Source organism: Phaethon lepturus, unplaced genomic scaffold, assembly GCF_000687285.1.
Source record: "Phaethon lepturus isolate BGI_N335 unplaced genomic scaffold, ASM68728v1 scaffold1764, whole genome shotgun sequence".
Classification (NCBI taxonomy): domain Eukaryota; kingdom Metazoa; phylum Chordata; class Aves; order Phaethontiformes; family Phaethontidae; genus Phaethon; species Phaethon lepturus.
This window is the reverse complement of record NW_010532442.1, coordinates 17,843-38,129: the sequence shown is the minus strand read 5'-3', so window position 1 is coordinate 38,129 and position 20,287 is coordinate 17,843. Positions and strand designations below refer to the sequence as shown.

At 39.4% G+C, this 20,287-nt stretch overlaps 1 protein-coding gene across 2 annotated transcripts in view; it reads right to left on the bottom strand.

Annotated features, from left to right (window-relative positions):
* Positions 1–2,536: 2,536 nt before the first annotated feature.
* The window catches only part of TGFBR1 (transforming growth factor, beta receptor 1), a 34,275-nt gene continuing 16,524 nt past the window's right edge, over positions 2,537–20,287 (bottom strand). For both annotated transcript variants that reach the window (XM_010284816.1, XM_010284817.1), the window contains exons 5-9: positions 13,577–13,744; positions 12,701–12,857; positions 6,292–6,416; positions 5,544–5,674; positions 2,537–3,227 (exon numbers count right to left, since the gene is read on the bottom strand). In XM_010284816.1, the coding sequence (XP_010283118.1) occupies positions 3,102–3,227; positions 5,544–5,674; positions 6,292–6,416; positions 12,701–12,857; positions 13,577–13,744 (707 nt within the window). In that variant the 3' untranslated portion in view covers positions 2,537–3,101. The remainder of the gene's footprint in view (positions 3,228–5,543; positions 5,675–6,291; positions 6,417–12,700; positions 12,858–13,576; positions 13,745–20,287) is intronic.

Here is a 20,287-nt window from a genome sequence, read left to right as displayed (position 1 = left end):
GTACCTGTGTCCATATATATAAGATATGATCTTACACAGGTGACATTTAAAGTTACATAATATATACAGACACAGCCTTTGTAAAAGGTGTTCAGTTTATACAATGGAAAAGAAGAACAAAGCTTGAAGTTGTGGTGTCAGAACTGAGGATACATATAGCTCTATTCAGAATTTTCCTGTTCTGCATTCCAATATGAATAAGGTTGTCCCAAAATAACATCCCTAAATGTCACAGACTGTACCAAGCATCCTTCCTGTGCTTTGTTTTTGCAAGCTTCTATTACAAAGCAAAAATTAGAAGAGTGTAAGAATAGTTGCTAGCAATTCAGGACAATGAAGACTAGTAGGTAGTTGAGATAAGACAGGTGTAACAAACCACTGTACCATTGACTGAATAATCTGCATACCATGATGCTGTTCAGCTGCCACAGATTCTCTAATTTTAAATGCAACAGAACTGCTCCTTATATTTTAGGAAACTAAACATTATGGTGAGAAGGTTTTGTAGGTGCTAAAAAAGCCACTAATTAAATTATCTGATGAGTTGTATTGGAAGCTCTCTCATGTTACCATCAAGATTACTATAAAAATCTGAAGTGTGCCTGATGATTCTGAAGTATGAACTATACCATTTGTATCTATGGTAAAGATCCAGGTATGCCTACGAAAAACTCAAAATTTAGTAAGTTAACAAATTATTTAAATAGGAGTCCTTTGAAATTAGTATGGAGCTACAGTAAGTTCTACTTTGATGATGACCTGTTTTCTTTCAAGATTTGTCTAGAAACATAGAACTTAGAGGCATGCCAGCTGGATAGACTTGGGAGTTCACTTATATTCAACAATTTTTTTAGAACAATCATAACTGAAAAACTGTGGTGCACAGCTGTCCATCTGCACAAAGGCATAGTTTATTTAAAATACCTACATGAATTAGTTTTTGATCCAGCTTTGACTGATAGAGGCCTGAAGCACATGACTGGTCACATAATGCCAAACAAACATTAAGTGTGACAGCTGTACATATGTTTAAACCCAATTGTTTTCTAAGAACTTCTCTTATTTTTTCCTCTGCTCCTGGATGCCATCTTCCAATATCAGTAAATTAATCCATAAAGATGGCTGCATAAAGCATTTAATTATTTGCAGTTCAACATCTGAAGGTCTGTATTTCCCACATCATTTAAACCTATCTCCAAGCAAGCACTAAGAATTTGGAAATACGCAAAAGTTAGCAAAGTCCTAATGCTTATGTCACATATATATAGCCTCTTCTTACTAGGACCCATCCATCTTACTGCTTTAACTATCATATATCACAGACCATGGAACACGATCTCAACTATGCTTCTGTTAGCAATCACCTGCTACTAGTGTGAAAAACTCTCAGTAGACCGTATGCTGAAGGATGAACGGGAAGCAAGACTTAAGGTTGCTCCGTGTCTTGCATAATAGGATGGAAACTGATGTGTTCTGGTGAGTAGGAGGTTAGGTGGCATATTAATTACCAGACACAGTTACATACGGAAATACTATTGAGTGTTTTGGGCATTAATGAAACCAAAGGTCAACCAGACTCTTCCTAAAACTGCAATTAAAAAGAAAATAATCCTGTAACAGTAGGGTTTTTTTAAAAGAGAATTTTCCTCATTAATTCCCCCAGTCCCCTCCAGAACTTGTACATTTGGTCAGGAAGCAATTCCATTTCTAAACAAGTTTGCAAAAACTCTTGTGATATCCTTAAAATCCCAGGCAAATCTTGACTAAAGCCATGCATATTCTTTTGTGTTCCTACGACAACACAAGACACCATGAGCTTTGTTCTTGTAACTATGAAGAGGATTGCTGGAATCCTCTGGTATTTGTATCTAAAGACCTGCAGCTCACCACTTTCTGTGTGAGGCACACACAAAAAAATATATGCACATAAAATTTATAAGCAGCTTTGAACTTTCTAGTACAAAAGCCCAAATAACTCTCCCTAATTACAGGTGCACTTAATCCTCATCTAATTGCAAATATTGTTCTTTGAGCCTTAAGACTCTGCAGAACTGCACGGAAAATATGTTTTTCATATTTGATTTAATGGAGCAAAATCTCCCTTAAGAACATCTTACTCCTCTTGCTACTTTTCTGAAGTAGACAGGTACTTGAAGCATTTTAGAAGTATAATTTGATAAATCTTATATATAATTATGACTCATGACTTGACAAATATAAAATATGACAGTGAATTAACTAGCTTACACTATGTAAAACTCCTACAGTGGTTTAAAGAGACAGATTTTGGTAAAATTAAAGGTAATCCTTTAATATTGTACTTGCCAAAAGGAGTGTGAATTAGATCTTAGCTAGGCAAAGGAACAGTTGATTTTTAACTTGTATTTTTGAAACCAAAAGTACCATAGGCTTTGTACGCTCCTACTGTTTTGCATTAAAAGACTCAAAAGCGGCACTTACTGGTATAATACAATCTATTTTGAAGGCAATGTAATGTTCTGGAAAAGTGGAAAAAGCCCAGTAATCATGTATAAAGTATAGTTGCATAAATTATGTTCCCACAACTGAATGAGGTCAATTTGTATATCAAGGTAAGAGTCCAAAAGATATACTACGTTAATAGCTAGTAAAGCATACTCCAACAGTACATTCACAATCTGAATCAAAGAACCGTACAGTGGTTCAGGATAGTCAATGTACCAGCCAGGAATAAAGTTGATTAAAGAGCCATCAATGCACTCCAGAACAATATAGTGAACCAGTTCTGTTTTAAGAGTGACCTCCTATTTTTAGCACAGTTAACCAGAAGTTAAGACCAGCTATCAACTTTCCAAATAAAAAATTATAGGTTAATAAAAATAAAACTATACTACACAATGTTTTGTAAGTAACCTGGGAAAGAGGTTCATAGTGCACAGAAAGGACCCAACACAACCGTTTAGCACGTCCACAAAAATCCTAATAAGTGACGTTCCTATGAAGTACTAAAAGGCAGCAATATCCTTCTGTTCCCCCAATGAGGTAGAACAATTAACCTTCTTAACACGCCACTCTGGTGCAGATATGGATTTTTACAGTATTCTTCGGTAGCAAATCCAGGATTACATCTTTATCCCCTCCTGTTGACTAAGTTGGGATAATGTTTTCTTAATGCGCAAAGCTGTTAGCCTAGCAGCTCCATTGGCATACCAGCATTCCCGCATAATTTTTGCCATTACTCGTAATGCCTGCAAAGGAAAGACAAATAATTATACGTACTGCTCTTCCAGTGTAGCCCATGTAACCTCTGTTTTTGCCTTAGCCTCTTCATGCATTTCTGAAGACTATTACTAGTACTACAGACGCATGGAAGAGTGTCTTGTATAAAAACCCCTCAAATTTTTACTTTTGTTACAGAAAAATAAAATCCTTTAAAACACCATATAGCAGGACTAGTATTTTTCAGTAGAATTGTGGCCCATGCAAAAATATTTTAATGAAAAATTAGTAGTTTGTCTGTAACAGTTTTCTGAATTTTTGCATTAGACAAAAATACACTCTTTTTTATTGTACCTCCAGTTGAAAAGCAGTAATAAAATAGGAAGTACTCTGTATTTGCACAGAAGTACTGTGTAGCTGGGAATGTACTCAATCACTTCCTTCAGACATAAATGGCTTTTTAAGGAGTTAATGCAATGTGTAGCCATTCAGAAGTTTATCAACTGTCTTCCTCAAATTGAAGCTCTGTAATGACTCTGACACTGCACTCTTATTATCCTTCTAACAGCCATTCTTTGAAATCCGTGAATGCTACTACACAAGTAACAATGTAAATAACATAAAAGCTGAAGATGAAACAAACTAATTGTTCTACATTCCAAGATTTTACACTCAAAGCTGTATTATGTGGAGCTGCCAAATACATTTGCAGGATTGGAATGGCAGCATTTAAACAATGACTGTACAGTCCACTGGCATGTATCATCACTTTTCCCTCCTGCCTGCATTCTTCTTGGCCAATCTCTTATCTCAGGACTTCACCCATCTATTTATTTCACACATGCCACAACCCAGAGCCCTCTTCCATCTAAAATACATCATACCTCAAACTCTTACTTCTCCTGTAGCCTACTGCAGCCTTTCATTGGCTGGAAAGGCAAGAGCTGGCTGCTGTCCATGCTACTGCCCGTGCAGTGACTACCAGCATAATGAACTGACCCCAGAATCAAGCAAGCAATTCTACAGAGGCATTGTCAGGAGTGGTGGTTTCATACACACTTCAGTTCTAAGTCTTTGGCTTACTGAAGTCCCAGCTTCCTAATAACTGTGTTCATCTTTATGTAAGTGCATACAGTACAAATTCTGACACACACAAAATACTAAGGCAACCACAGCTTTGGATGCAAATTCTTAAAGGCATTTACTACTTTGGCTAGTCTGTAGGATATTCCTTTACTATACAGTGATACAGCAAAGACCCCTGAGTGAGTTAGTTCCAAGCGAGCATCCACATGAGGCAGCACAGCACTGTTGAAGATACCATTCGTGTCCCAACAAGCAGTACTGCTGTGCGGGCAGAGTACTAAGCACAACTAGCCATTCCACATCTTGAAAGAGATAACCAGCCTAGTTACAAACCGTTTCGCACAGACCTGATTAGCTCATGTATCTTTACTACTCCTCCTGTGGGTTAACTCCAATAGGCAGCTAAGCCCCACACAGCCACTCACTCGCTCACTGCCCCACAGCGGGATGGAGGAGAGAATCAGGAGGGCAAAAGTGAAAAAACTTGTTCGTTGAGATAAAGACAGTTTAATAGGCAAAGGGGGAAAACCAAGCCAAAAGAAATTAAAACAATTGATATAAAAACAATTGCTTACCGCCATCTGAACAATGCCCAGCCAGTCCCTGAGCAACAGCAATCCCTGGAAAACTTCCCCTCCCCCAGTTTTATTGCTGAGTATGATGTTGCATGGTATAGAATATCCCTCTGATCCACTTGGGTCAACTGTTCCAGCTGCGCTCCCTCTCAGCCTCTTGTCCACCCTCAGCCTACTCAGCAGTAGGGTGGGCAGAGTGAGAAATGGAGAAAGCCTTGAAGCTGTGTAAGCACTGCTCAGCAATAGCTAAAACATCAGCGTGCTATCAAACTGTTTTGGTCACAAATCGGAAACACAACTTTCTTCATAGTAGCCTGTATGGTGCTAACTCAATCCCAGCCAGATACAGTACAACCCCCAGTTGCACAATTTATTTGCAATGATGCTTCCTGCATAATGTAATTCAGATTAGCTTTAGTTTATGTTAGTGTCACCTATGCTTCACAGGAAGGAATCCTAGAATCCTTTATACAGGGTTAGCTATTAGTTTTTGTGAAATTACATTAAATACTAATGTATAATCAAGGATCAATAACACCCTATAAAGCCAAAATAATCAAAACAAAATTAAGTTCTCCTAGAAGCAACCCTTCTCCCTTCAATAACAAGCACAATTTTTAAGCCCTTGAAATCAATAAAAGCTCTAGGGTCCGTTAAAGCAGCTTTAGTAAGGTTAGTTAATACCTCACAGCTCTGCCATCTGTTTGGAATATTGGGCCTTAACTTCTGCTCACACACAACTTTCCTCATTTCTTCAACGGAAGGATCTGAAGGAACGAGGTCATAGTATGGCAACTGGTAATCTTCATGGATTCCTGTAATAGGTTGAAAATAGCTTTATTTTAGCTAACACTATCTTAGATATTTTTAACTTTTTACTTACAATTTCCTTTTTTAGTTTTTATTTTTAAAACTTACATTACAAACACTGACAAACAATTTAAAAAAGAATCCTTAACCATAGCTTAGAACTTTTAATTTTGAAATTTATACATTTGGAAAAGATGGAGGCTATATCAAATCTTTCATACATTATACTGAACACACAGTTCTTGGAAGCATACAATTTATAATAGCATGTTTTGTTTTATTTTAAATAAGGCACAGATGTTATCTGAACACATTATTAGGTAGCCCTTACTTGTGGTCTTTGTCCCTTGCTCTCAAGGACGTTCAACTTCACCCTTTTCTCTCCTCTACATAAAAGTTTTAGAAAAACAAGATTTCTTGTTTTCCTCAACAGGTATGATTCATCAATTTACAAAGAGGTTGAATAACCCAGTCATCATTTACAGGATTAACAGAGAGAAAGTCCAAGACATACTGGCTATAACCTTGCACCATTTTTAGAGCAAAATACTCAAACTTATTCAGGTTGTGTAAGTTACTTATAATTCCTTATTATGTCCAATTTTGTAAAGATGCCACATACCACCAATTGAACATCGCCGAGCTATTTCCCAAAACACTAATCCCATTGCATATATGTCTGCTCGTTTGAATGATTCAAAATGTTTCATATTTATGGAATCATCTAGAACTTCAGGTGCCATGTACCTAAAAAAAAAAAAGAAAACATTTAATTTCATAAATACTTACTGTAGAAAAAGTTCAGTGCTACTGATCAGCTCAAAACCAAACTTCAGTATTTATGTGGAAAAGGAGACAAAGGAAAATCTGCTTCATTAAGGTTATCAAATCAAAGGCCTTTCAGTGCAAAGGGGATATAAACAAACTGAGAGGAACAAGCAAAAGAATAGGGAGAATAAGTAAAAGATGAAACAATAAACAAACAGAACCATAAACGTGATAGACACAGGATAACAGAGACAGTAACAAAGACCAAAGGTCTCCAGTTTCTAACTGATGGGCTATTAAGAAACTCCAGGCATAGCTTTACAGAGGACCAGTCTAGACATTGTAACTGCTAACTGTAACTGCTAATAACTGGAAAACAAGAGGAACAGCAGGATTGTGGATATTCAAGGGAGGCCTGTGGGACTATGCAACACTTATCAAGGCAAGTTTAGGAGAAAGGTAACTGGGAGGAACAAAAGTGGGGCAATAGATAGAAAAGGATATCAAAGGGGCCAGTTGCATAAACAGTTGCCAGTAACTACGCTTGTCTGACCAAGCCCTGCACCTGTTCACCGCAGTGTATCCTATTTTTTTATTAAATCCTACCTATCTTTCTATGCAATCTCACTCTCAACCCCATGTGCATGTGTTTTAAGGACTACAGGCCAGCAACTGCAGGCAGGCATGCGTGAATTCAGGGCTAGTTAGTTAGTTAGCTGGAGTCAGACCAGGGATGAAGTTGCCCTCGGGCCTGGGGTGCCAGCGACTGGGGAGAAGGAAGGTCTTGGCATCAACAACTGGAAGGGGAACTGTGGATCCTAGAAACATGTGTCCACAGGACTTCGGAGAACATAGCTGGAGCTACTGTGGAGGGAGTCAGCGTGATGAATTCTGGGCCAGCAACTGCAGTCAGACAGTGTGTGAAAGCACCCCTGGTGCCAGCAACTGGAACAAATAAGGGTCTCTGCTTTAGCCACTGAAGTAAGACCATGTGTCACAAGCTTCACAGTCACATGCTTACAGGTACCAGCTACAGGGAAGAAAACATCAGAGTAAGGGCCTCTCAGCACCAGCAACTGGACTGGGAATCACAGGTCATAAGGTCTATGTGCCTGAGTGCCAGCTATTGGGGTGGCCTGGAAGGTTTATATTTCCCCCAAATGTGGTATGCATGGTAGGTGTGCATGGGTATAATTCAGTAGCAAACTTCAAGCTGATCTAGCCAGCAAAGAGGTGGCCCAAGCAGGGATGTTTGACAGGGGGAGGGCCTCCACTGGTATTCAAGGGAATCCATGCATGTACGTGTGCATGAGTACATGCATCTGTTTGCTACTGCACATTAACCTCACCCAGCTGGTGAGTATGAGACCTGTGGAGCACAGAAGAGGGCATTAGACACATCAAGCTGAGGGATTCATAAACATGCATGGGCCTGTGAGGCTACAGAAGGGCATGTGTATGTTTTCACTAATGAAGTTCAATCCTTACCAGCTGAAGAGAAGGAAGGAGACTTGGCTGTCTATACTTAAATTTTATAGAAGTTCTGACAGTGTTTTATGTGGGTGTTGAAGACACCACATGGTGTATAGCAATCTGTGTAATCAGCTCTGTCACTATTGCACATGTCTCTGTTCAACCAGACTCATTACTGGTTGAGCCTCAAGAAAGCAGCAGCCACATCCACGGGCCTAGGATGGACAGAGCCCCAGCCCTGCTAACAGGCCAGGCTGGGCTCCAGCAGCCACGCAGGAGGAAGCCCCAGCTGCTGGAATCTGTCAAGATATAGCAGACACTTATAACAGCCCCTAGCAAGACTACAGAGGGAATAGACACGAAAGGCTGGTTAAAAAAAAGCAGCACTGTTAAGGATTCCTTGTGAACAAAGGCTCCCTACCCTTGTAGTAACTGATTATTCATCACACAGTCTGTAAGTCCCATCATAAACCATGCCAGGCTTTTTTTTTTAATGTGTAACCCAAATAGGATTTACAATTAACAACTGTGCTCACAAGAATAGTTTACTTTGTCAATGTTTCCTGCAATAGAAAAAAAAAAAAGCTGTGACAGACTTTAAACTGAGAAACAGGGACTGAAAACTGGTCATAGCATCCAAGTGATTGTTACCTTGTTTAGCGACTAGGCCTAATGTGGGAACATCAAGCAAAATGTCAGTGCGGACCACATTCTGAGAGTTACTGACAGCAGCATCCCCGCTGGCTGCTGGAAAGAATGAATGGTATCTGCTGTATCAGTCAACATCAGTTGTAGCATTGCGCTCTCAATCTGGTATAGCTCTGGTAGCTAAATCCAGTATGTAATGTTTAGTAGAGTTCAGTGTGTTTCTCCACATCACTGCCTTGTCAATCTCAAGCTGACATACTAATGAAGCAGGCAAATAATGGCACCAGGGCTTTGGAGAGCACAGTTAACTGCTAAAAAAGCAAACACATATAGATTACTGAAGTGGAATACAGTGTCAGGCAATAGCTCAACCTCTGGAACAGCCACAGCAGCCTAAGCACAATTTCACATCACATAATACTAGGATTTTCTCTTCCTAGTACCAGGGATGGTAGGCAGAACACAAGACACACTACTTAAAATAAATTTCAGGACCATAAGACTTTTCAGAACTCTTTCAGCACTATTGTGTCTTATGGAAGTGACATAGATACAAGGAAGCAAGGGCTATCAACAAAAGAGCAAAAATGCAACCAAGTAGTCCAGAACTTCAACAGGGCCGCTGACATGAGAGTTCTCCTAAGGACTGTACAGGCATATAAATTCCCCACAACTGATAACACAGTGCAAGCAGAGGACAACTGTCTAAAGAGGAACATAAGGTTTACTTTGACGGTATTTATGGAATGGAACCAGAGTCTTAAGAGTCTTAAGTTTACATATGTCACAATCTTTGATATAGACAAGGCTCAAATTATTTTGGGCTACCCATATCAAACACTTTTTAATCAAGAATGCAAGATTGTGGTGGGTGTATTAATGCTCTCCAAGGATTTTGCATTATTGGATCATCTTCTCACACTACCTTATGTACTTGACAGTACAGTGATCAGCTTTGGGTCTAGAAGAAAGATTGTTTGACCTAAGATCAGTAGGGGATGAGAAGAGTGATGGAGCTAGAAAAACACCAAACCAAAAACCCCAACCATGTTACAAGACTGTCAGCCAGAGTCACTTATACAAGCAGTGAAGGACGTTGTCTCAGTTTCTGTGTATCATCCTAAGGACAAGGGTTTTAACAGGAAAGACCATACGAGGCCTGAATGTGGCAATGGAGCTGAACTCGTACCCTTCTGAAGAAAAAAAAAATCCCACCTCCCCACCCTCCCAAGTGTGATTTCTACTGAGTTTATTGGCAAATCAACCTCTTACCATGATCCTCCATCAATGCATTTAGATTGGCTTTGGCTTCCATAACTCAGAATGGTGACTGAGTGCTCAAAAAGTCAGAGATTATTGCTGGAACAAGAGAGGCGAAAGGCAAGTAGGTAATCTAGTGCAGTTAGCAGATTAGCCACTTTACAGCTATCAGACAAAAGGGAGAGAAACCTGCATCTCCTTGTCAGGTTATATACTGGAAATGCATTGCTTGTCAGAAACAGTACTTTAGGTTCTGGAGAGAACTACTCTACATAGACTACCTTTGACCTTCTGACCAAGGTCTGCAGCTCAGTACCCTCCACGAATGAAAGGGTAAGTCTACAAAGAAGTGTACAAGTTATGTTGAGCATGGCCTTGCCAAACTTTGGGCGCCCGCTGACCTCTTCCTCCACCCCTTCTAGTCTAAAAGCTCTGTATTAGTTGCCTAAATTTCTTGTGCAACATATGTTGATGTCAAACAGGATGCATACACAACATGGCGAGTGTAACATCTTCCTTCACCAAGCCTGTTCTCCACAAGCATGGAGAGAATTCTGCTTATATTGGGTTTAGGTAAAACTGCAGAAAAGCATCCATGTTAAGGTGGAATTTGCAGCCAAACTTTTTAAACACAGCCTATTTCAACTACCAAAAATAACAGTTGGGCCACACTTTAAAGAAAAAGGAAAATTAGTCTTTTTTTTTGTTACTTGCCTCAGGGAGTGAGAGAGAGATTCTATTTCCTTCTCAGTTTAAAGCTCACATTCCCTGCTTTATGCTGCAGGCTGAGTTGTGAAAGCACACAGTTCACACCCTCTGGTAAAGCTAAGCCTCTGAATAGAAAAGAAATAAAGATTCATTCAGTTGGAGCGAAGGATCATCAGTCTGACTCGGAACCTAGATCACTCACCCAAGAATCCTGCTCACTACCTAGACCATACATTTTTACAACAGACAATCATTAGAAAAAATAAACTTAGTCAAATCTCCCTGAACTTGCACACAGAGCTTCCATGTGCAGAAGAGGTACCAGCAGTGGCAATCAATAGGAATTAAAATAGTCATTGAACAGGTAGATCTGAACTTTATTATGAAAAGTTAACCAGAGATGCAGAGTTACTTACCTAAAAATGCACAAGAGGGAATAAGAGGGAACCAAGCTTTTTATGAGAATGAACAATTTTCAGAGAGGCAGAAGTGACTAATATCTCTGAAGTGGGAAACTGACTTAGTCCTGCTACTGCCCACTGCAGCAAGAGAGTTGCTACAGCTTTACCCTTGTGAAGAAGCATAAAGCAGATGAACAAGCAATTTAACAGTGCCTACGCAAGAAGAGATCTTGTAAGTGGGATCTACAGACAGAGCTGAAAGGATGCTTTCTCCAAAGACTACAGAAAGTAACTGATTTGCACGTAATTTTTCTTTGCATGTAGTATAGTAGAAAATACTAAGTCACATGTGGAATACACCTTGCATACAGCTAAGTTTGCAATGACAAATTCCAAAGTACTCTGCTGTTCTACTACCTATGATTACTGAGTCTTTGAGAAGGAATAATGCCCAGTAGTTTGCAGTGCAGACAACAAGTCTCATCTGACTGCTTGTGTGGTATTTTTAAAGTTGGCAAAGGACTAGTATAGCAGAGCTTGAGAACAAAGTAATTTCAGTGATAGAATAGTTAGCAAAATAAATTTTCAGTCAATGTTTAAAAGCTTTTGTTCACTGAGCCTTAAAAGTTTTTTTTTCTGTCCAAAAAGACACAGCTAAAGAGGCATCCTAGTTCATTGTAAAACCCCAACCACATGCCCCGCTGCTCCCCTGCAGTATCACTTGCTAAAGAAATAGATAAAAAAAAGTAATTTTTATGTATGGATTGGAGATTGGGCAAGATCAACACAGAATTTTCTACAACACTGCTAGGGCATATGCTAAAGTTAATCGTGTACAGCTCTGAACTACTGGGCTTCCACACGTTTCTCCATGACAGGCATACAAACTTCAGTTTGACATACCACTGAGCCTATATGCATCAGAAGGACAAAAAGTTGCCCATGTCACACAACTCTGTTGCTGTGATTCATTGCTAGTGCTGCTATCTCTGTATGCTGTATAGCTGCACAGATTACTAACAGAAATTAATCTTTTCAGAACAGCTTCCAGTTATTATTGTCTGAAGGTCAAGCAATGCTAAATTACAGCCAATAAGTTTAACTGCACTTGTGTTGGTGGAGTTACAGCTCTGAGTTCTTTTGATGACAAGAAAATCTGTATTTCCAAATTCAGAAGCAGGCCTTTAAAAGAAAGGGATTACACTGACTCATGCATTGATAATTCCATTTTGCACTATATGACAAAGATGACTGCTGTTTCAAGTTCTCTTATTTCTCTCAAAAATATGATCCCATGAAAGCCGATGTCCAAGACTTTGCACCTTGGTATGTTCTACCACATAGGCTTCACACTGAAAAAAATTCAGCTTTTTACTACCACTGTCAGTATCCTGTCTTACACCTTAGACTGGGCTGCAGCCAACACTTCCATGCAACACAAAGCAAAAAGAATAAAGATATAGCAGTGAAGTCTCTAAAACTGTCATTCATGAAGTCTCCTAGTTTTAATATATACTTGTTCCCTAAAATATTTTGCAAGTTTTTGGTATTTTACACATACTAGTGATAGGTGCCAAGATTTAGCATGCTTTTTAAGCACATACTGTCTAACTAAACTACCAGCTGGCAAGGAAGTGCCTAGGAAGTCTACCTGCCATTATTTGTATTTTCCTGCTACTTGTGTTTGTATCCGCAAAAGTCTTCTATATGGGACAAGAAAAAAACAAAGCATTTTATTATAAAAGTTGCCTGACACCACATTAATGATTTTACCTTTTTGTTCCCACTCTGTGGTTTGGGGCAATATCAATTGTGTCTGTAGCTGAATCGTGCCTAACCGCCAATCCTAGGTCTGCAATGCAGCATGTTCCATTCTTTTTTACCAATATATTTTTTGATTTCAAGTCTCTGTGGGCAATTGCTGGTTTGCCTGTAATGGAAAAAAATAGAAATAACACATCTGTAAAAAACATAACTCCTACTATTCTAAGCCTGATGCAGATTTTGCTTAAAGTTACAGAATTCCTTCTAGTTCTGCTGCTTTATGTGCATCAAGGTGACTCCTGAAATCATTCATTGTGGACTGGCTGGCTGTCCAGAAGCGTGCCTTAAAACATCTACCGTATTACTCCACTGTACTGCTCCTTTCCCTCTTCCTGCAAGTATTTATTGCATACATATACTACTTGCCACAAAAAAGTTCCTAATATCTCTGGAAACAGACCCATAGTGCTGTCTCAAATCAAAGTTAAGATACTACAGGCACCATTACTTAGTGCCTTTTAATAGGTATTTTATAGGAAGGACTGTTACATTACAAAACCTGGATATATCATAGAAAGGCCTGGATATATCATAGAAAGGAAGGTAAAAAGCCTGCCAAATTAAGAAGTTTATTAGTTCAGAAATTACAGGTCCCAACGAAACATTTTTCAAGTCACTGAACTCCACAAGAGATTAACTTGGGTATCTGTGCTGAGTTCAGCTGTCTTATCACACAAATAAGTAGCTGTGCGCAAAACAACTACACCCTGAAAAGGCTGAATGTTCTAATTAAGAAGAGTTTTATAGTAGAAAAAGCTACATATGTCTCATTTTAAAACAAATCCAGTATTATCTACATGACAGGTTGAAGAGTTTTAAGATTACCTTGTGTGCCAACAATTTCCATGTGAAGATGAGCAAGACCACTGGCAGTGGACAAAGCTAATTTTATCATTCCTTCCACTGTTACTGTATACCTGTTCAGGTAATCAAAGAGTGATCCATGCTCATGATAGTCTGACACCAACCACAGCTGAGTCCATGTACCATTGTCTGCAAAATAACACTGGCATGAATACCACACATATACACAAAGACAAGCAAACCATATATGCCACTTCTATACAATGCTTATGAAGTACAAATTATGTTTTGCAAGGAACCTCAGCCAATTAGATTCTTAATCTTTACTTCTATCCCTGTAACATTTAAATGCCTCTAAGGGCTGGGACTATCATGCAAGGCTTTCTGAACAGCTCAGTGAGTATTCTTTTATTTAAACTAAAAGAAAAACCGTTGAAAGATGATGTCACTGATTCCAAAGTGAACTATTCATGGTATTAGCCAGGCCCTGCCCTCCCCTAACTTTTCTGCTTGAGAGGGAACAGTGCTGAATGCATGATGCAAACCTAATCCTGTCACTATTGGTCTAGTACAATATTGTCCAGGCTACCCATAAAAAACCCCCAACAAACAAAAAACAGTCTTTCAGGCTTTGCCCCGTAACTCCTTCAGTTTTCTCATAACCTATCTGGCCTCAGCGTGGGAGACAATTCCCACAGTTACCAGCAGCTAGTGGATTTTCTCCTCCTGGAACAGAAGCTTGCAAGCAGCAATTTGACATATTACTTCAAAAACAAAAGTCAAATCCCACCTCTGGTGACCTCTAAGTTGCTGGCCAAAAACTGAGATTTCCAGGAGGCACAAGGGTAAAGAGAGTGAAAAACACTGATTATGAGAAAACCAGTTTGCTGTATGATTTTTCATTGAACAATTAAGAACAAGACAGGCCATAATACATTTGCAGATATCCCAAGTGTACACGTGACAGATAAGAACTAAACTGTTCATATTATTAAACCATTTTTTTAACCTAGGAAGTAGAAATATACCCAGAAAAGAACAACCCTGCCACCAAATGTATTTTCCAATTTTGTTCTGTTATAAAAGCAACTCTCATGTGGCATATCTGAGAAGTGTTTTTATAGCTAACTACTTTTGTAGAAGAGAAGTCTTTCATCTCTTTTAAAGACTAGTTATCCCATAAAAGATTTCAGCTGGACTTCTATCCCGAATTATACAGCCACTATTCCCAAAGAACAAGTGAGAAAACTCAGTAAAAGCCAAAAAGATATCTCATTATGCAGGTGTCCCTAAGGATTATCAAAATGCATATGCAGGAACTAAATACAAAGAATAGGATGGAAAAGTGAATTCAGAAGTTAGTTCCTATCATAAACATACTGAAAAATGTTTAGTTTCCAAATAGAAGGTTCTCATGTTTCCTTCCCCTTTTCCTCCACTCACCTCAAAGAACACACCTGGCCCAGAAAGTGTTGGGGGGGGCAAGCCAGGTCACACAATACCTGACCTGATTGACAGAAATTACCTTTATATAAGTGCTTGTGCTTATCTTTAAATAAGCATGTAGGTGGCAGCAGGAAAGCTTTCAAGCATCCCTTCTACTTAAGTGTTTCTAAGGAGGCCAGTGATGCCATTAAAAATAACTTAAAAAAATTAAAAAGCCACCTGTGGTGGGTTGACCCTGGCTATCACTCCTCAGCTGGACAGGGAAGAGAAAGTGTAACAAGAAGCTTGTGCATCGAGATAAGGACAGGGAAAGATCATTTCAGCAACTACCATCACAGGCAAAAAAGACTCAACTTGGGGAAATTAGTTTAGTTTCTTGCCAATCAAAATCAGAGCAGGATAATGAGAAATAAAATCAAATCTTAACCCCCCCTCCTTTTTCCCAGACTCAATTTCACTCCTGATTTTTTCTCTACCTCTTCCCCCCTGAGCAGTACAGGGAATAAGGGTCACGGTCAGTCCACCACACATTGTCTCTGCTGCTCCTTCCTCCTCAAGGGAAGGACTCCTCACACTCTTCCCCTGCTCCAGCATGGGGTCCTTCCCACAGGAGACAGTCCTCTACAAACTTCTCCATTGGGAGTCCTTTCCACAGGCTGCAAGTTCTTTGCTCCAGCCTGGGCCCCTTCCACAGCGTGCAGTCCTTCAGGAGCACACTGCTCCAGCATGGGTCGCCCAGGGGTCACAAGTCCCGCCAGCAAATCTGCTCCCATGCAGACTCCTCTCTCCATGGGTCCACAGGTCCTCCCAGGAACTTGCTCCAGTGCAGACTTCCCATGGGATCACAGCCTCCTTTGGGCATCCCCCTACTCTGGCTTGGGGTCCTCCCCAGGCTGCAGGTGGATATCTGCTCCACTGTTAACCTCCACGGGCTGCAAGCAGACAGCCTGCCTCACCATGGTCTTCACGACAGGCTGCAGGGGAATCTCTGCTCCAGCACCTGGAGCACCTCCTTCCCCTCCTTCACTGACCTTGGTGTCTGACGTTGTCTCTCACATATTCTAACTCCTCTCTCCAGCTGCAACTGCTGTTGCCTCTCCACCTCCCCCTTCTTACATATGTTATCCCAGAGGTGCTACCACTATCACTGATGGGCTCGGCTTTGGCCAGTGTCTGGTCTGTCTTGGAGCCGGCTGGCATTTGTCTCCATCAGACACAGGGGAAGCTTCTTATAAGAAGCCACCCCTGTAGCCCCCACGCTACCAAAACCTTGCCATGCAAACCCAATACACCACCAAACGCTTCAGAGTAGGGAAATGAAAGCCTAATCTAGATTCAAGCAATTCTTATAATGGAACAAGAATTCTGCCTTGCTACATTCACACAATAGTCTCAACTAAGTTGTTCATTTAAACAGGCAGAAGAAAGCAGTCAAATGCTCTAACCTGTAAAAGACTGTTAGAAATCTGCTGTTGCAGTGGGAAACTTCTTATAACATACCCACAAAAGTGGGTCCTAAGCTTTGCTTTTTTTTTTAAAACAGGGAAATTAAAGATTTCAAAAAATCTTCAATTATTTCATAGTTAGGACTGCTGCTTGTTTTGTTACTTCACATATCCAGGCATGAACTTGTAGAACTCTGCATACTATTAAATATGACTTTTTCCAAAGAGAATTATGGTCTCTGAAAAGTCAATCCAACAGTATTAGCTTCACTGAACCAGTTTTACAGAACTGTCAGAAACAGGCATGTGTTCACAGGAGTATAAAAGGTGCTCTCAAATACATATAGTCAAATTGCTCCAAAAAGCTGTTGAAGTTCAAAATAAACGAACTTAATCAGTTCAGAATATTCTCTTCACTCAGTTTTAGTCTACTGCTTCACCAGTTATGACCCTACATAGCCTGAAACAATCCTCTCCTGGGCATTAACACCATACACACTCATTGCTTAATCCTGTATTTGATTTCTTGTCATGTTTCTTATGAATGGGATACCTCAGCAGGCATCTAAACTCAACAGTAAGTAGGGAAATTAGTAATCTATTTCAAGTAGACTACCAGACCTATTGTGTTCAAACAGATCTTTTAAAGACATCAAAGTTCCTGAAGAATTATCATTGCTTTGAACCAAGCTCACAGTATCTTTGCATTAAACTCTTCCCCCCTCTTAACTCTAGATTCCCACCTAAGAATAGAATATGCTGCTGATTACAGACCCTTCTAGTTCAGCTTTATCTTATTTCCTGCAAGTCTTAACATTCAGGCCATTTTACCTTCCTTCCAAAGTTGGGCTTACTAAGCAGTCTGAAAGGAGCCATGATTATTTCCTATTGTATGTCATATTTGTGGATCTCCAAAAATATTTTAAGAAAGGATGGTGTTACATCCAAGCTTACATGAATAATATTAATTATTGCTGCATTTCTGCTTGTCTGCAAGTATAGCATCCAGCTAGCACATTAGACCTACTACATTCTTTACCTTGCTATATTTGACAAGCTACACATTCATTTAGCAATTTAAGCAGAACATATTACGATGAACTTAAGTTGTCTTACACCACTGACAGTAGTTAATTATTACCAGGTAATAATTAATCTGACCCTAAGTATTTTTCGCCACACAATAAACAGCATCTGCCATGAAGCTTTCCATCACAGGACTTGCTTATCAGGTAAGAAAAAGTAATTACACTCAATAGTAATTACATACAGTAGCACAGCCTTCCATGACAAGGTAACCTAATTTAGTTCACATATGCACCATGATCAAGAATCTCAAGCAATTTCAGAATGTTCAAGAACACTATAAATACTTACATATGTTCTTGGAAACCTATTTAAGAGATTATTTATGGTTATTTCATCTGTTTGCAAGAAACCTGAAAGTATTTTAGACCATCAAAATCACTCAGAAGTAAAAAGTTTTTCTTTTGCAGTTCTAACAAAATTTTAAAGTCTGAGTAAATTAACTTTCAAATTCATAGTTAGAAGACCCATTAAGTTTGAGAAAAAACATTAGCAAAGTCCAAGCAATATCCATCTTAGACAAGCTGCCTCTTGAAGAAATGCATTTATAACAAATTGCTTTATCAAATATATAATCAAGTTCCAATTAAAACTGAATTGACTGAATTCACTTAAGTGAAAAATGCGTTTTTCACATTGGTACTAGCAAAACAAAAATCTGGACTGGGCACATGCTTGTTTTTAAACCAAATACTAGGTTCTAAGGTGTGACAGTATTGCTTGGTACAAGAGTTTTGAGCCACAGACTTATGTTCCAAGTTGAATGTTTAAAAAATTACAGAAACTTCCTAACTGCATGTGTTCTCTAGTGTCACATAGTAAAGTGTTTCAAAGAGTGGGATACATTATCTGCATGCCAAAAAAGGCTAATGTAACAGAGAAGAGAGACAAAAAAGCAGTGAAAAGATCAGGTACAGATGGGATCTATAACTAGAGAACTCTTCAAAATGAGATATTCAGTGAAATGTCAGGGAAAACACTGTAGCTGGAAGAGGAATGGTATTTTGTTAGTGAAACAGCTTGACTCCATCACATAGAGATAGTAATCTGATTAAATTGATGAAAAGCACTTAGCTGTGTAGATTAGCAAGATTTTCCAGTCAAATTCCTTCTTCTCAAGCTAAAGCCAGAGCTTCAAAAAAGAATAAATGGCTCAGATACTACTTTTCTCAAGAGGAAGGAATTCTGCTTGTTTCTCCACAGCATGTTGCCTAACATCATTCCTGGGGGTCTACTTACCATGTAAGGTAGTCTGACTGCACAAAACTTTCACCTAGGGAAGTGCAGCTTTCAAAGAGAAGGAATGGAGAGGCCAACGTATTTTAGTGCATAAAGTTATCTGAAAATACAAGACTACAGCTTACTTCTAACATGACTACAGACAGTTATGGTTACAGACAGCTAATCCAGGGAAACTTTTAGTACTGTAAACAGAGGTTGCTGCCACTACTCTTCTGTTAGTAGAACAATGCAGATAAGTAGTTCCTGATATACTTTTCAATTAAGTATCTAGCTTAGAAAGAACAAAATGAAAGAAACACCCAAAACATATCTGTTTAGACAGTTCAAAACATGGCAACACATGGCCTAGAAAGTAATTTCCCTGATCTGGCAGTATGTGAAAGTTAGCATATACTGCAAAGTACAGAGCTACACAGAACACAAATGTGCCAGCCAGACAGAACACAACTGCAGTTAAAATCATATACTGCTTCTCAGCCCTCAAGCTGGCCTAACAGCAACACCTATTTCCCACTAAATTTTGGGATGGGAAAGCAGACAGATTGGACCAGCTCCTGCAGCCTTCTGAACACCATACAGCTGTAGGGAAGTACAGGAGGAGATGTGCCATTAAGGCACGTGGAATGTCTAGACAGCATAGCAGAACAAGGAGGGAAGACAGTAGTTCAGTCACAAGCTTTATGACTCCACTATCTGAGCTAAACACCACTAACTTAGCTGATCTATCTGTGCTTGTAAACACTTTCTAATCTATACATGCACCCTTCCAGTTGAAGCATCCCCCCAATTTTACAACTACAATGACCAACCAGACATTGCCCAGCAGTTGTACTGAGAAGAGAAACTTTTTTTCTCATTAAGCACTTTCCTTAATGCCTTTACTAGTAGTGAGAAAGGCAGCACAACACTGGCCCACATTTACTCCACAAACTAAATGTCAGGAGATACAAGTCCTTGGCATTCATGATAGATACGCAAGAACCTACTCCTGAGAATCCTTCTCCATGTATCACCAAAGCTTTCAGTAAGCACTGAATTAGGATTGCAACAAGCAATTCCTTGTACTGCTCTCTCTCTGTAGTCATCTTTGCAAGGTCTCAGACACACAGTCAGATTCTTACATTCTAATGACTGTGCATTCCAGCTAGGCTGTAGTAACTCCTGAATGCATTCAACAGCCTGGCCCTATGGAGAAATGGATGCAAATCCTTCACAGCTATTACTGCTGTAAACTAATACTTCATCTTGCACCTGGCACAGAATAAGCATTTATCAGTTAGCACCAGCATCTACAATGAAATACTTAATAGGTGTTTTTAAACCATTGGTCTCTAAAACCCTGTTGTGATACACTTACTCCTTTCAGAGTATCATGATAGGACACCTGCTAAACCGAAAGAACTACCTCCTTCATGGTCCCTCTATGTTCTCCCATTTAATGGGAGTATTCTAAACAGAAGCTGAAGTATTAACATCCTTCAATATTCAGGACTTCTGAATGCTTAACCCAGAA